A 16,470-nucleotide genomic window follows, 5' to 3' on the forward strand; every position below is an offset into this window, starting at 1 on the left:
TCAATCCTCGTCATTTCTCTGGTAACAAAAGCCGGTCGTGACTTGCGGTGCTTCTCTAAATATACTAAGTAGAGCATTTTTGGGGGTTAAAAATAATCAGTAGCCTTTCCAACAATGGATTCTGGTAAATCCATGTCCTGAAATATGTCAAAAATGGCTTCCAGAAAATGATATGCCCTCTGAACTTGTGAACTTGAAAACAAGCCTTAAGAAAAAGACAAAAAATAAAGGTGATGATGACCAACATCAAAAGCTTAGTGCTGGAAACATATCAGAGAGCCCAAACTGTCTCCCATGGTTTTACTGAAGGCGCACCTTTGACGAGATCTCTTAAATGTAATTGCTGGTAAACCCTGCCCCGAGGGATGCTGGGTCGGAGCTGGTAAACGCGGGGAGGTTGTGGTGGCTGAACACTTTGCCAAATGGTAATTTTCCATGTGCATGAGAAAAAGATTGAAATAAAAAAGTACAACCAGCCTGGCTATTCATTCATCGTGTCAGATGGCCACTGTTGTGGTTAGAGAAGGAAACTTCCCACTAGAATTATGAATACGTCACATAACGGCATGATTACATGTGTACCGCTCTATAAAACTCTGAAATAGCTGCTCGATTTAGCTCTCATCAGCTTTCTGCGTTGTTTTCTGGGTAAAATGACTAAGGGGAATTAGTCAGCAGCACAAGCAACACAAAACATTCGGAGGATAACTTTGTATGGGCTCCGTTTAATTGCTGATATTGGGAATTAACACATTTTGCTGCATCTGTTCGGTGTGGCGGCGAGTGACAGTCTATACAGATGTCTGGAGATAAAAGATACCTTTGAAGACAGATGAGAGACTTGTGACTGGACCTGAATGCAGTGATTTAGTCTTGACATTACTCAGCAGTTTTGTGTGCCCGTTTGAAAGTGACTCACTGCTCGGAGCAGAATGATGTGTTTGTAATGGGGATGGGCATGAATGTTGCTCTTTAATCAAACACTTTCATCCTGCGGTTTAAATCTGATCCGGAGTGCTCAAGCTCTGAACAAAAGACATTCCTCTCTTACCAACCTGACATTTCTCTGTCTGGTTTACTGTAGAAAGGAACAGAAGAACCTATAGAGAGAGAAAAAAAGGCAATGGAATGAAATGTGCTGTTGCTATGTGTCCAATCAGCCTTTGTGATTGGACAGAACAAATTCGGAATTTTCAAGTTCGTCCAATCAAAACACAGCTGTTCTGCTTGCTCCCCGTCACCCCTCCTTCCTCTCCCCTGCCAGCTTTTCTTGGACCGATTAGATGTCCATATTAGGTTTGATTCAGTAAAAATCCCCTCCCATGCCCTTCCACTATTATATCGAGTGCTAATCTACTTTTATCTCTAGCAGCAAAAAGCATTCTCAATCTATGTACAGTAAATGAATTACAGATGATCTCATTGGCCCATGCCATCAATATATTAATTGTATTTGCCACCTGTCAGTGATTCTCTCGGTGCCCCTGCTCATTTTTATGATCGGTGGGTGTTAAACATTTATTTTCGATTATAGGAAACAAATAGAGAATTACATGTGTATGCACTGAACTGGAAAAAAATATTTGAGTGTAAAACATGTGCATGAATTGATCCGGAGATGAATGGTGAATGTTTCATATTTGCAGAATGATTCTGATATTAATTTCTAGAAAGGGCACATTCAGAATGTTTTTTACAATTACCTAAATCCTATAAAAGAGGTCAAATATTATTTAGAATAAGTCTATTTATTAGCCTAATAACTATTTTCACCAGTTTCGTTTGTATAATAAACATTAAGATGCTCTTAGATTTTCATCTTTCTCTCTCTCTCTCTCTCTCTCTCTCTCTCTCTCTCTCTCTCTCTCTCTCTCGCTCTCTCTCTCTCTCTCTCTCTCTCTCTCTCTCTCTATATATATATATATATATATATATATATATATATATATGGTAAATTAAACTTTAAAAGCATTTAAAGTAAGCACAAATCCAGCTCTGCTGTTTTAAAATGATTAAACCTGTAATTTAACTCGTCAGTTATACTGTTAAAAATACATCCAATAAAATTAAATCTGCATATTTCTTAGTTTGTTACTTTATAAAAAGTATTAATGTCTGCTAAACATAATTCATACAAACATCCAAAACACTTCCCTTAAAATCTGCTGTTATTATCTTGTCCTATTTTTTTTTTTCATCATATAGTTTTTTATATATGCCACCCCTCTTCCCAGAAAGGATATCTGCAGGAAAATCCATGTGATTTTAGTAAAGTAGCCTTTTGTGAGGAATAAAGCTTCAGATATGTCAAGTATTCTGTGACTCACTGGAAGCACCTAGGCGTCTGCTCTTGTCCCCCATTCCAATGCATTGGAAATTTAAAATGTGTCATTTAAAGTTTCATGGATCTTTCTGGTAAGGGTTAAACATTTTGGATGCTTGTTTTATACAATTATATAGTTGGGAACATGAGAATGAAACCTGTTAGGTAAGAAACATTTCTAATATTTTGGGAACAAATCCTGCAGAGATTATGTAGTTCTTAGAATCAGAATTACACCAAATGATTAAAAAATATATTTAGATGTCTTGTTCTTTTTCTAAGTATGTTATAGAACAGTAAGTTGATGTTTAACTTATTGCTCTTAAATGAACACAGACTTTCTCTTTCCCTCTCTCTTTGGTTTTCTACAAATAATGTAGAAGTCCCTTCTAATTTAGTGGGGAGATATCATGCAAAAAAACTGAGTTTATCAATGTTACAAATCTAAAAACATGCCAATATATATTCTTCTATTCTCTAATCTATTATTCCCCTGCTATATCAGTTTATGCTGGCTGAAATCCTCCCTTTGATTCCTTATGTTCTTTAGATTTGTTTTAATTGTTTCATCAAGATCAGTTCATTCTGACATGCTTTTTACGTTATCTGTAGCACACAAACAGTTTATAAAAATGTAAGTTTTTCAGACTAAATGATTGTGTCAGATATTCTCAGAATATGTGGCAACATTTTGTCCTGTGTGTGTTAACAGAATCCTCCCAAATCATGTTAAATGATTAAAACTCGCAAAATAAGATTCTTAAAGAGTCTCACATTACAGTGAAGTAAACATTTAAAGGTTTATTTTTTTAAACAAGTATTTAGAGTAATTTTAAACTAGGAATGATTAAATGAACAACATAGAAGAGTTATTAATACATTTAGTGCATTGTCAGAATGTCTCTGCGCTGCAATGTGTTTATTATTTTATCAAGAATTTGATGTACTATTTATATGTGTTTTTTTAATGCAAAAACAAAAAAATAACGATGCATGACAAATGCTTGAAAGAATCATTTTAGCAAGCCGTCTTTCAAAGTGTATTCAGATTTGTCTGACGTTTATGGACGGGTTTAGGTGAAGCAGGTTCATTGACTAAAAAAAAACAAATGTGGCAAGTGTTTAATATATTACTAAATCCATTAAATATATTTTATTTAAGCTTTAACTCTGAATCAAACAGTTCTTGTGTTAAAATGAATGAATTTGAAGATCTTTCTTACTGTTTTTGTTACTGTCATATTTGTCTTTGTATTATCATAACTTCACGTTTGCCTGTTGGCATAGAAGGATATAAATATATTTTACTAGACGTTAATCATTTTTAGAGCTCTGTAAAATTCGTTTTGCTCTGCAAAGACCACAAAGTGTGTGTGAGCATTTTTGTAAAGAATTATTAGTAACGTCAGGTTTTAAAGCTTTTTTTCTCCCCCAAATGTCTCTAGACAATTGTGGGAAATTATTTTGCTGAGCTCTAATTATTAGTTTTTGATATAAAAAAAGAAAGAAGTAAAAGCTCAGATTTATATATGCTTTCCTCCTTTTCATATATAATGTATGTGTTAGTTAAACCACATTAGATCTTTGAATATTATTGCACATTAAATGCATCAAATTAATCACATTTTGATGCTTTAAAATATTGATATTTACATTTGTTTTATCTGTGTTATGTTTTCCTGCATACAAGTTAAGATAGCGGTTTAAAACATAAGTGTTTTCATTTGTTTCGTAAGGGTAAACTCAGTAAATTTCAACAGTCAGATATGTTAATTTATGTCTAACTATTTTTTCTGATAGCACTTCTTTTTGAACTCTTTTCTTCTTTAGATCTCTGCCATCAGAACAAACTGTGCAATCCGAGAGATTCCTCAGGAATTCTTGCCCGTGTCTCTGTTAGTGTTCTGACGCATAGAAGACTTTCAAGGTTATTAGTAATAGCAAGAATATGTCACTGTTTGACTGTGATGAATAGTTTTATTCAGAGTTTTCACTTTCAAAAATATCAGAATTATATTATGGAATTGGACTGAATGATACTTGTTCTTCCTCGTCTGTTTACAGAATTTAATTATTACTAACTTATCTATTACTTTCATAAAGAACAAAGTAAACATCGCTGTTACTATATTGCAGTACATCTATTTAAAATATATATTCAGAACAAAAGAATTTTAAAATTTTCTTTCTCTCATGCTTTCTTAGACCTTTATGATCTTTTTGTATGTTTCAGATCTCATGTCTGTGTCATGGATCACTTATGGACATTTTCCCAAACCTTTCTGGACTTTATTTTCAGTCCTATAAGCTGGAATGGTACACACTGAGGTGAGTAAAGACTTTATTTCTCACAAACATACAAAACTAATGCTGATACCCCAATTGATAATAAAGTATTTTATTCATGCAGGTTGCGAGATGTGTGTTCACAGACTTGCCTCTCTCTCTCTCTCTCTCTCTCTCTCTCTCTCTCTCTCTCTCTCTCTCTCTCTCTCTCTCTCTCTCTCTCTCTCTCTCTCTCTCTCTCTCTCTCTCTCTCTCTCTCTCTCTCTCTCTCTCTCTCTCTCTCTCTCTCTCTCTCTCTCTCTCTCTCTCTCTCTCTCTCTCTCTCTCTCTCTCTCTCTCTCTCTCTTCTCTCTCTCTCTCTCTCTCTCTCTCTCTATCTTTATATATATATATATATATTATATATATATATATATATATATATATATATATATATATATATATATATATATATATATATATGGTCACACTTTATATTAGGGTCCAATTCTCACTTTTAACTAACTATTAACTACAACTTTTTCCTCAATAAACTCCTAATCACTGCTTATTAATATTTAATAAGGTAGTTGTTAAATTTAGATATTGGTAGGATTAAGGGATGTAGAATATGGTCATGCAGAATAAGGAATTAATATGTTCTTTATAAGTACTAATAACAGCCAATATCTTAGTAATGTGCATGCCAATAAGCAACTAGTTAATAGTGAGAATTGTACCCTAATCTAAAGTGTATATGATTCAGATTCACAATTGTCGTATTCTTATTTACTTAAATGCAAACAAAGACAAATAAATAGGTAAAATACAAATGTACATATTGAAAAGTTTCATATGTTTGTGAATATATGAGCATTTAATATATGTCTCTATATATGAACGTAGGCTATATATTAAAAAATATATGTAACCATAACTATAAGGTACTCATCCTTTTTTATGTATTAAAACGTATAATGTTTCCATAACTTCATATTTGTGGAGTCAGGAGCGTTCAGATCATCTGTAACTCTAAAGTGAAATTAGAGGCGGCCATTTTGTGTTTATCTGCCTCCATTTTGTGAAAGTTGCTGCTGTAGCCTCTCGATTGAGACACCCTGACATTCATTCCATACTCAGATGTATTAAATTAAGGTGGAAATTGTCCAAATATGCTGTAATGCATACTTTGAGTAGTTTCAGTAGAACTATGTTTAGGAAGCAAGTTTAGGAAGTCGTATGTAATACAGGGTACTCCTCGTTTTGCATTGTACCAGTGCATTTAAAATGTATTTAGATATGTATATGTGTGTTTAAATATGTGCACTAAATGCCTACGGATAAGATTGAAGAAGAAAAAAAATCACCATAATGATGAAGTGGGCCTGAAAATCTTTCGTCTAGTAATTTCAGCAGTTTACTCACAGCTTGCTAACCCAACCGTTATGACAGCTGGCAAAACACTCAAAGTGAAAATGAAAAATTACTGCCTTCATACAGTATAAGTGTTTGAAATCAATCCCCAAAGTGATAAATAAACTTCCTCTTATATACATAAATTAAATTAATCTCATGAAAAAATGTGTAGTTGTTTGAGATTTTAATGTTGTTTCCGTCTCAGAATTAAATGCTTATAGAGGCGACACAACCCCGCATTATTCCCTTATACTGCAGTAACAAAATATTCAAAATATTAATGAAACAAACTATGAATCTGTCATTTGAATAACCCATTTTGATGTTCCCCTCAACGTCTATTTTGTTACAGCATTGCCTTATAATGTGCAATAATTATATATTTTTAAGTAAAATGTAAGTTTATGCACAAATACCATACTTTCTCAAGTCCCTTTTAATGGATATGTCTCATATTAATTGTATTCATGTGCTTAACTGCACATTTAGAACAAAGAAATGCAGTGATGAGAATAGATTTGAACAGTTTGGACTGTTATACTAAAGTTGTGTGTTTGGGAGGAGGAAGAACAGGGGTGTGCATTGGTGCGTATGCAAGTTGAAAAGAGAATGAGAGTGTGAACTTGTGTTTTAAAGGCAGACATAAAGTGTGTGCATCTGAGCAAGTGCGTGAAGGGTGAGACGGATAGAAAGAGTGTGAGTGTGTCAGTGTTAGTCATACATATACTATGTCTGAATGGCCTCACCTGTGGATCAGGTGTATTCAGACACACAATATGTTTTTGTATATAACATGATACACTCGTCTCAAATGTTTTCTTTTATTTCATTGGGATTAACCCTCACCTATTCTGACAAGGTGCTTTAGCGTGTTTTATGCTCTTTTGTATATCATGATAGATATAAAAAACGGGTATTTATGCTGATATGCAACAACATAATTATGTACATAACTATAGAAATGATTAAAGATAACAAAATATTAGATATTTGTTTATTCTTAATTTCCCTAAATCCACCAATCATTTTTCGAAAAGAAACAAATTATGCATGTACTTTATACTAATTTTAACCGCACAAACAAAGCAATACAACTAATTGAAAGTACCTCCAGATGTGATTATGCAGGCCCCAGACATTACGGTGTGTGTTTCTCCGAGTCAGCCATGACAGCCGTGACAAACGCTGCAGCAGAAAAAAAAAAAACATAATGAGTAAGTCTCGACTGATTGAGTTGCACCAGGCACCAGCCAACAAAACCCCGACCCCCAACACCCACGCCGCCCATCCTGCCTTTTATCATGGCTGAACTTGTGAGTCAGCAGGATCTAGACTGGACAGGAGCCATCTTTGATCCTGTTTTACTTCCAGTCAGGTTTTCAGACATGTTTTTGTTTCTTGTCTTTTTTTTCCACAGTCCTCCCTCCCTCCCTCGAGTGTATTGGCTGTAGCCCTGGGCCTTGTAAGGCTCACACCATCTGTATAAGGCCTTGTATGTCAGCTCTAAGATCTGTCATGTTGTGCTTTAACCTCTGATCACAGAAAAAGCTCTCTTTCTGCTGACCACCGCCTGCTCATTTGCTGTGTTAGAAGGTCCGTAGGGGGGCATCTGATGTGGTTATGAGTGTATCACCCAGTACCACTCCCCAATGAGCACATGGATAACTGATGGAGTGACTTCTCTCTCTCATACAGAAAGTCTTTGTGATACCTTCAGCAAGCACATATAGTGGAGCAGATGGTGGCCCTCATTGGGTGAGTAATTCAAGACATTGACTTATATCTGGGGGCCCATGAGCAAATGGAAAGGCAGAATGGTGTGTGTGTGTGTGCACACATGCGCATATTGTGTGAGTGTGTGTGTGGTTTCGGTGTGTCAGAGAGGGTGGGCGGACTGCTTAGATGTATGGCGGAAAGAGTTAAATGAAAACAAGGAGAGAAAGTCACCAGCAAATGTGCCATTGCGCTGGGGAAACCCTGTACATAGTCTTCAAGGTGTCTACCTACAGTTCCCATAAAACATCAAATTGACAGTTTGACTTTGGAAATTAGTATGGTGGTAGTGCCATTGGTAAATTACAGGCCGAAATGAGATCATGGGGTCCAGACGTTGTCCGTTGCTCTGAAATTCCCATCATCTTGTTTTCAGAGCTAAATGGCCTAGATAGACGGGAGTTGTTGATGCTGCACGCCCACATGTCGCTTGTTGTTGTTATACTCACTGTGCGATCGCTTTCACAAACATAGACTAAACTTGAGCTTGTATGATAAATATGTGTTTTAAAACCATAAATGCTTTCTGGGAGGCATTACATGATGCATGGGTTTAGCTTTTAAATGGAACTTGAGGCAACACACTACAGGTTAAGTATTTTAATCATTAGTATCGCTATTATTTCCCCAGTTCATTTATCACAGTACTTGCAAATATGCAAATGAGGTGTTATCTTATAATATATGCACTAAAGAAATCTGAGCTTTGTATACATGTATTTCAAGGTTCAAAATTCTTGTTTCATTTTGCTGACATATTAGAGTTAAAGGTTAACACATTTTCACCATGTTTTAGGAATAACATGTTATGAATCAGGGGAATGATATACAGGGTTTCCGCAAGGCTTAAACAAGTCTTAATTTGACCTTCCACAATTTAAGGCCTTAAAAATGTCTTAAATTGGATCAGAAAGTCTTAAATTCAATATCATGGCATTACATTAGCGCCCTATGATTTCTGCAATGCAGAAAATGTGAATAAACATGGAATTTACTGTATAATGCAGAATGCCACGGAATTTGTCAAACTTTGGATGAATCAAAAGTTGGTCAGTACACTTAAAGGGATATTTCTGTCATCATTTACTCACCCCAATGTCGTCAAGACTTTCATTCATCATATAAAACGATCTCTTCAGGAAATTTGGAATGGAATGCTTGATTCATATGGATTCGTTTTACGATCTCTATATGAACTTTTTGAAGCGTCAAAGGGGAATTTGTTTAGACTGTCAATGGAGGGACAGAAATCTTTCCCATTTCATTAAAAATATCTTCATTTGTGTTCCGAAGATGAATGAAAGTCAGTAAAATTTAATCTAACCATTAAAGCAAAGTCCAAAATTAAAACAGAATCAACTATAAAACAAACTAAATAAAACACATAGGGCCCTAAATTCTATTGCAAAATTAAATTGCAAGCGCTTCAAAAAATTATGTTCTTCCTCAGGAATTTAGTTTTTCAGTGCAAATTTAAAACATCCTTAGATCAAGATACATTTATTGATATGCAAAATGAAGAAATTAAGTCTTGTTTTTTGAGAAATGTAACGAAATTAAGTGCGTTTATGCTTAAAACGAACAAATATCTGTCATTGGGTGTGAAAATGACTTACATTTGAATTAAGTTGATTTTTATGAACCCATTGGCAGATGGGTTCAACTCAATTTTACAAGATTTCCCAAGATTTCTTATCTTTTATTGTAAAATATATTATGGAGATCTGTTGGAAATTGTATTTTCAAACTTTGAAGTGACACTAATATAACTCATTTACATTTAGAGAACATATTGACGTGTTATGTTCCCTTCAATTTATTCCTTACATTTTCTTTAATTGGTCTTAAATCTACCTTCATAAAACCTGCAGAAACCCTGATATATGAACAAACCCTTCAGAAACCTTCGGAATATAAGATAGGAAAAAAAATGGATAAGTGCTCCTGAAGTGGAGATTTCTGGCTCAGTGCATGAGAAAAAAACAACTCATAAAAAGATTAAGATGTGTATGTAATTAAAATCTACAGACGTGAGTAGATAAAGTGTAATGAAATAAACACTAAAATGTCTATTTTGTATGTTTTCTTTCCAACAGTCTGAAAGAAGGCATGTTATGTAAGCAAAATATCCCAAAATTGACCAGTGCATGAAAAAACAATGCCTTTGCCTGTAGTGTCTTGCCTTAATGCGACTTAATTTTTCTTTTTTAGCTATTTTTTTCCCACAGGGATGAGTAGTTGCACCCTAGATCTGATGGCATAGCTCAGCTTGGTCCTGGTTTTGTTGACAGTGCAGGATGGTGATTTGGCCCTGTCATGTAATGATCTGACGTCGTCTCTGTCATTGGCCTGTGGCCTGTGGTCCTTCTAATCTGATGATATGGTGCCCACCCAGAGTGTGCATATGAACCGCTATTTCACATAAAGATCCCATAATGGTTAAAACACTATGAGTGGGTGTGTGTGAGAAAGAAGGAGCGAGAGATGGAGACAAACATTGAGAGAGATAGAGACATGCAAACTAATGCATCTTATGAGAAGTCTGAGACACAGCTCATAAAGCCCCCTAAACATATTTGGACACTGAACCACACTTAAAAGTGAATGTCATTGCATTAGATAACAAAACATCGCTTCTCTTTAATTATTTTTAACCAACTGGTCTTGAGATCATTTTTCACGGATGTATGAAGTCAGTTCTCCTCAAGTTTACACAGAAGTAAACTTAAATTATGAATCAAGGCTGTAACCATGTCTTGAAAACATTTTTTAAGGGGGAGGGGGATTGTCTCTTTATTTAAAGAAATTAAAGGATTAAAGGGGATTTAGGGGAATAAAGAATAAATAAGAGTGGTAAAATAAGTTCCAGGTCTAATTATAGCCTAGTTTTGAGGTAATCCATTTAAACTCTTTGCAAATAATGTTTTATTAAAAAAAAACGCATTCACACATTCACTCTTGTTTGTGTATCTAATATGTCTTGTCCCATTCAGTTATGAATGACATCATTGTTTAAATTACATTAAAAAGTTGAGTAGTTTGTCACTGTGGGTTGTTTCCGTCGTGAAGCAGTTATCAAATATTAAGTGTTTAGCTACTTATATCTTATCATGCACATTGTAAAAAAAAAAATCAGGTCTCCAATTGAACATTTTCTAGTGACTGATCACATCTAAATTTTTCAGTTGGCCAAATTGAATTTCTGTGAATTGATGCAATTTAATTAACAGAAATTCAATTTGGCCAACGAAAAAATTTGATCAGTCACTAGAAAATGTTCAATTGGAGACCTGATTTTTTTTTTACAGTGCATGCACTCTTTCATTGTAAAAACTATAGCAGTCGAGTTGGAATTCACACTCATCTTCAGTGAACATTAAGCCCCGCCTTCTTTGATCGGATTGGCTATCATTTTGACATTGACGAGCGCTGTTAGACCGCTTTTTTAACTATCCTTCATCTTAACAAACAGAGTGGTGCGTAATGGAGAGCACCATTAAAGGAGTACACTCTTAAAAATAAAGGTTCTTTGGCAAGATGTGTGGTTCTATGAAGAACCGTAAATATCCAAAGAACCCTTCCATTGCACAAAAGGTTCTTTATAGCGAAGAAAGGTTCTTTAGACTATAAAAGGGTTAGGAAAAAAAATGGTTCTTTAAAGAACCTTTCCCAAAAAGGTTCTTCGGGGAACCAAAAATGGTTCTTCTATGGCATCGCAGTGAAAACCCCTTTTTGGTTCTTCCTGGCACCTTTATTTCACATTTATTTAAGTGTAGTTCACTTTATACTTTATAAAGTTTTAAATATGGATATTTTTCTTACACAAACCGCATCGATTCGCTTTAGAAGGCCTTTATTAACTCCCCAGAGCCGTGTAGAGTACGTTATTGAGGGATGGATGTGCTTTTTTGAGCTTCAAACTCAATGGAACTCCGTCACTGCTATTATAATGCTTGGAAGCGTCAGGATATTTATTAATATAACTCCAATTGTGTTCATCAGAAAGAAGAAAGTCATATAGACCTAGGATGGCTTGAGGTTGAGTAAATCATGGGCTGATTTTCATTTTAAAGTGAGCGGATCATATATTGGGGGGACATTTTGGCCATTTTCAATTATTGGGTGGGACTTGTGCCCTCAATGCCTATGGTGGTTACAGCCCTCTTATGAATATGACCAACAAACTTTTACAACTAGAAAGTGTCCATGACACCTGGTTTTAGACCACAATGATTTATTAGTATGGCAGACCTTCTTCTGCGGCCAATACAGTTTTAATTTTCGGCAATGGCGGCAGTGGTTCAGGGGCGGCAGTGTTTCAGTGGTTCATGTAGGTTGTCTACAAACTGGAAGGTTGGTGGTTCGATCCCCAGTTCCACCTGACCAAGTGTCGAGGTGTCCATGAGCAAGACACCTAACCTCAGCTGCTCCCGACGAGCTGGATGGCGCCTTGCATGGCTGACACCGCCGTCGGTGTATGAATGGGTGAATGTGAGGCAATGTGTAAAGCGCTTTGGATGGCCATTGGTCTGTTAAAAGCGCTATATAAATGCAGTCCATTTACCATTTACCATTTAATTTGTCTTGAGGATTACAGATACAAGTCCTGCACAGTGGGATTTTGAGCCATTCTTTTTCCAGAACAGTGGCCAGGTCACTATGTGATGATGGTGGACGGAATTGTTTCCAGATACGCTCCTCCAAAACACCTCAAAGTGGCTCAGATCCAGTGACTGTGCAGGCCATGAGAGATGTTCAACTTCACTTTCATGTTCATCAAAGAACTCTTATCACAAGTCTGGCTGTGTGTTTTGTTGTATTATCATCCTAATACACTGCCCCACCTTCAGGGTACTGTGTTTTGCATTGGGTGCACATGGTCCTCCAGAATGGTTTGGTAGTCCTTTGCAGTGACGCGCTCATATAGCACGAGTAGTGGGCCTAGGGAATCCCATGATATTGCAGCCCAAACCATCACTGATCCACCCCCATGCTTCACATCGTGCATGCAACAGTCGGGGTGTTTGTGCCTTCTCCACATTGTAACTCTCCTGGATGTGGGTAAGATAGTGAAGGTGGACTCATCAGAGAACAATACATGTTTTACATTACATGCCCAAAATAGAGTTCCTCTGCTGGCACCATTTAAATCGACGTTTGGCACTGTATATAGCAGCAGGACTATGAATATTGACTCTGGAGCTCCCGATGAACAATTTTGGTGAAACAGAAGAGTCGAGGTATATACACTTTGGGGTAAAAGTATAAATAAAGTAAAACTTTTATCATTTTATCAATTAAAGTATTATTATATGTGTTTTGGTATATATTAAGATACTGTATATTTTAAAATGAAAAGCATAAACATTTTATTTCACATGAAAGCAGCAAGAATTAAAATTAAGTGTTAATAAAAAAATTGTATCATTTTAATCTTAAACATAGGAAAGAAATCACATGAATTTGATTTATTTCTCAATTGTTTACTCCTAAAGTGATCAAATAAGTAAATAATAGACTTTTGCATAAACGTATTGCTTCTCAGATTTTTCTCTTGAGATTTTTTTTTTTTAAATCTGTGTTTCATAAGAGATCTCGTTTGTGTTTTTTATGGATAAAATGAAAGTCAAAGACAACGTCTCAAATTCGACATGATACCACAATCTGCCATCAAAAGTCAGAGATTCTCTTGAATTGAATGTAATGTTTTTGATGAATCGAAAGTTCAGATGAACAGCTTTTATTTTAAATAGATTTTTTTGTAAAAATGCAAGTCTTTACGGTCAATTCTGATCAATTTAATGATCCTTACTGAATAAATATATTAATTCCCTTTTAAAAAATCGTATTGACCCCAGAAATTTGAACAATATTTCTGTGTTGTTATAAATTAAAATAAAAATTATAATGGGTTAAAAAACAATATTAAATTAAAATAATAATGGGTTTTTACAAAATGATCTAAATTACTACATCCATGTGACTGTTAAAAATGAAGATAATATGTTTGGACACTCTATAGTTGTTAAATCTTAGTGGATCATGTTCATAGTTAATGAACTACACTGCTACACCTGTGTGAACTTGGGAAATTCATCTAATAAAAATCACCTTAGGGCCTTAAGAAGTTTGTAAAGGCCTCTCGGTTAGATATCTTGTTGTGTAATTCCATGAAATTTATTTTAATTGTGGCTTAAAGGGATAGTTCAACCAGAAAAGAAAATTACCCCATGATTTTCTCACCCTCAAGCCATCCTAGGTGTATATGACATTCTTCTGTCAGATGAATGCAATCAGAGTTATATTAAAAAAAAACTTTATAATGGCAGTGAATGGCAGCCCAAAATTTGAAGCCTGTTCATACTTTTCAGTACCGATATGTATTGAAAAATCCATATTTTTGAAAACACTACACTGCACTTAGTTTATTATTATTAAAAGACTACAATTGCAAAATGTATATATTATATATAAAATTCAAACTGTCAAAAGTAGGAGTGACTGTGTTACACGCCACTGCTGAAATACACCCGCTTTTGGTGGTTTGGCGGGTGTTAATGTCAAGCCCTGTGCACAACATCAATGTACTTCAGGTAAATATAAAGGTCTGCAGGTACAATAGAGGCCCCATGACAAACACTTAAAGGGATAGTTCACCCCAAAAAAGTACTTATAAAAACATATAAAAGTAATCCACACGGCTACAGGGGGTTAATAAAGGCCTTCAAATAAGCAAATTGATGGGTTTGTGTAAGAAAAATATCCATATTTAACATTTTTCAATTTCCCATCAATTTGCGTCAGAAAGGCCTTTATTAACCCCCCAGAGCAGACCTTCATATTTTACTGAAGTACATTGATGTTGTGCACAGGGCTTGACATTAACACCCGCCAAACCACCAAAAGCGGGTGTTTTTCAGCAGTGGCGTGTAACACAGTCACTCCTACTAGCCAGTTTGACAGTTTGAATTGTATATATAATATATACATTTTGCAATTGTAGTCTTTTAATAATAATAAACTAAGTGCAATGTAGAGTTGTCAAAAATATAGATTTTTCTATACATATCGGTACTGAAACATATGGACCATTTTCAATACTCATTTTCCACAGAATAGATGCACTCACTTGAGTCAACTTGAGTTTCAAACCCGCCTTCCCTCACTCCCTCGTTTCATTTGCTCCGGGTGAATATTGTTGGTGTTACAAAGCTTGAATTTCGGCGTGGGATTGCGAATATTGTGCATAATTTGACTCATTCCCGCAGATTTTGTGCTCTCACACCCAAAGTGCGTGCATATAAAGTCACCTCTCAGTGCTAAATTGAATTTTGTCCGGTCTTGGTGAGTATTCACATAAACAGTCCGTTATGTTTTAAATGAACATAAACAGTTGAGAAAGAAAACGTGTAACAGCGTCTGGTCTTAAAGTGACAGCAGCCTAGTATACCTGCTGCCAAATTTTGAGATGCTACTAAAATATCTATATGGCATGTTATCGATGCATGTTATAACATGTTACCCATGTTATCGATGTCAAAATTGTGGCTAGTAACTTGGGAAAACCACTAGCCACAGTGGCTGGCGAGCAAAAAAAAAAAAGTTAATGTCAAGCCCTGGTTGTGCAGTGTTTTTTTAGAGACTGTCCACAGTGTGACAGGAAGTTAAGTTATATAAATTGAGCTGTTAAGATCCACATTACTTCCATCTGCTGTATGTTGAATTGCAAACACATGCCGTATTGTGTTAAACCCCAGACTCTTTAAGCACCTGTGCTGTGGCGGTGGCCAGTGTTGCAACAGGGTAATAGGATGCTATAGGTGGTGTTCAGTGCTGCTGTTTTTGGCTTGTGAACACCTGTCTTCGGGACAGCCCCATCTGACAATGCAAAGCGTCAATCACCCCGGCCATAACTGCAACAGCACATGTAGATTGCATCAGCACTCCGCTTTGAAAACAGCTTGTTGCCCTCTTACTTTCCAAAATTGCTGATGCTATAGGGAATTTCTTACAAATCTGTTTCCAATGAAGAAAAAAAAAACACATTATTTTCCTCACTTTTTGTCCACATGATGTTTTTGTCCCAAAATTAAGTGGAGGGAATATCAGCAGATTTGGGTTATTTATGGACTTGTTTTTCTTCAGAGAAAATGAAGATGTATTCAAGGAACTGGATGTGATTTGAGAGTTGCGTTTACCATGTCATTACTGTTTATCTCTCTGTGTCCTTTTGTGGTTTTACCAAGTACACATGCAGATATGATGCAACTCAAATCCATTTGAGCGCTGTGTGTGTGTGTGTGTGTGTGTGCCTCCTTAACCATTGTGAGGACCAATTCGTGTGTGTCTAGTGAGTGGTGCAGATAGGGTATTGCACGTGTATAGGTAAAGCTGCAGAAATGTGAAGTTTATCATAGATGTGTTTTGAAGAAGAGTGTGTGTCTGTCTAGGTCAGGTTTTGTCTACATCGAGGGACCAAAAGTCCCCACAAGCATAGTGAAAAGTGAAAGCACCTACACTGGTGAACAGATGAATATACATACTAAATGTTGCCTTGATAAAAATGTAAAAAGGTGTGTGTGAGGGTTACGTTTAAGGTTAGAAAATGTTATTTACTGATTTTTAAAAAAAGAAAGAGAAATGGAAAGTCCCCATCATAAAAGAAATTGTGAGCCTGTGAGTAGATTATGATT

General features: G+C 35.7%; 1 protein-coding gene across 8 annotated transcripts in view; it reads left to right on the forward strand.

Moving 5' to 3' along the window:
- The window catches only part of LOC307118963 (vacuole membrane protein 1-like), a 71,635-nt gene that overhangs the window by 34,342 nt on the left and 20,823 nt on the right, over positions 1-16,470 (forward strand). For 2 of the 8 annotated variants that reach the window (XR_013815589.1, XM_079804870.1), the window contains exons 6-9: positions 4,154-4,250; positions 4,557-4,651; positions 7,422-7,597; positions 7,700-9,692. Coding sequence is in view for 2 of the 8 variants with exons in the window: in XM_079804871.1 (XP_079660997.1) it covers positions 4,584-4,651 (68 nt within the window). In the remaining 6 variants the exon portion in view is untranslated. Of the gene's footprint in view, positions 1-4,153; positions 4,251-4,556; positions 4,652-7,421; positions 7,598-7,699; positions 9,693-16,470 lie in introns of those variants that run through there. The other 6 variants (XR_013815591.1, XR_013815594.1, XM_079804871.1 and 3 more) reach the window with 4 other exon arrangements.

The sequence above is a fragment of the Gobio gobio genome (genome assembly GCF_949357685.1).
Source record: "Gobio gobio genome assembly, chromosome: 22".
Classification (NCBI taxonomy): domain Eukaryota; kingdom Metazoa; phylum Chordata; class Actinopteri; order Cypriniformes; family Gobionidae; genus Gobio; species Gobio gobio.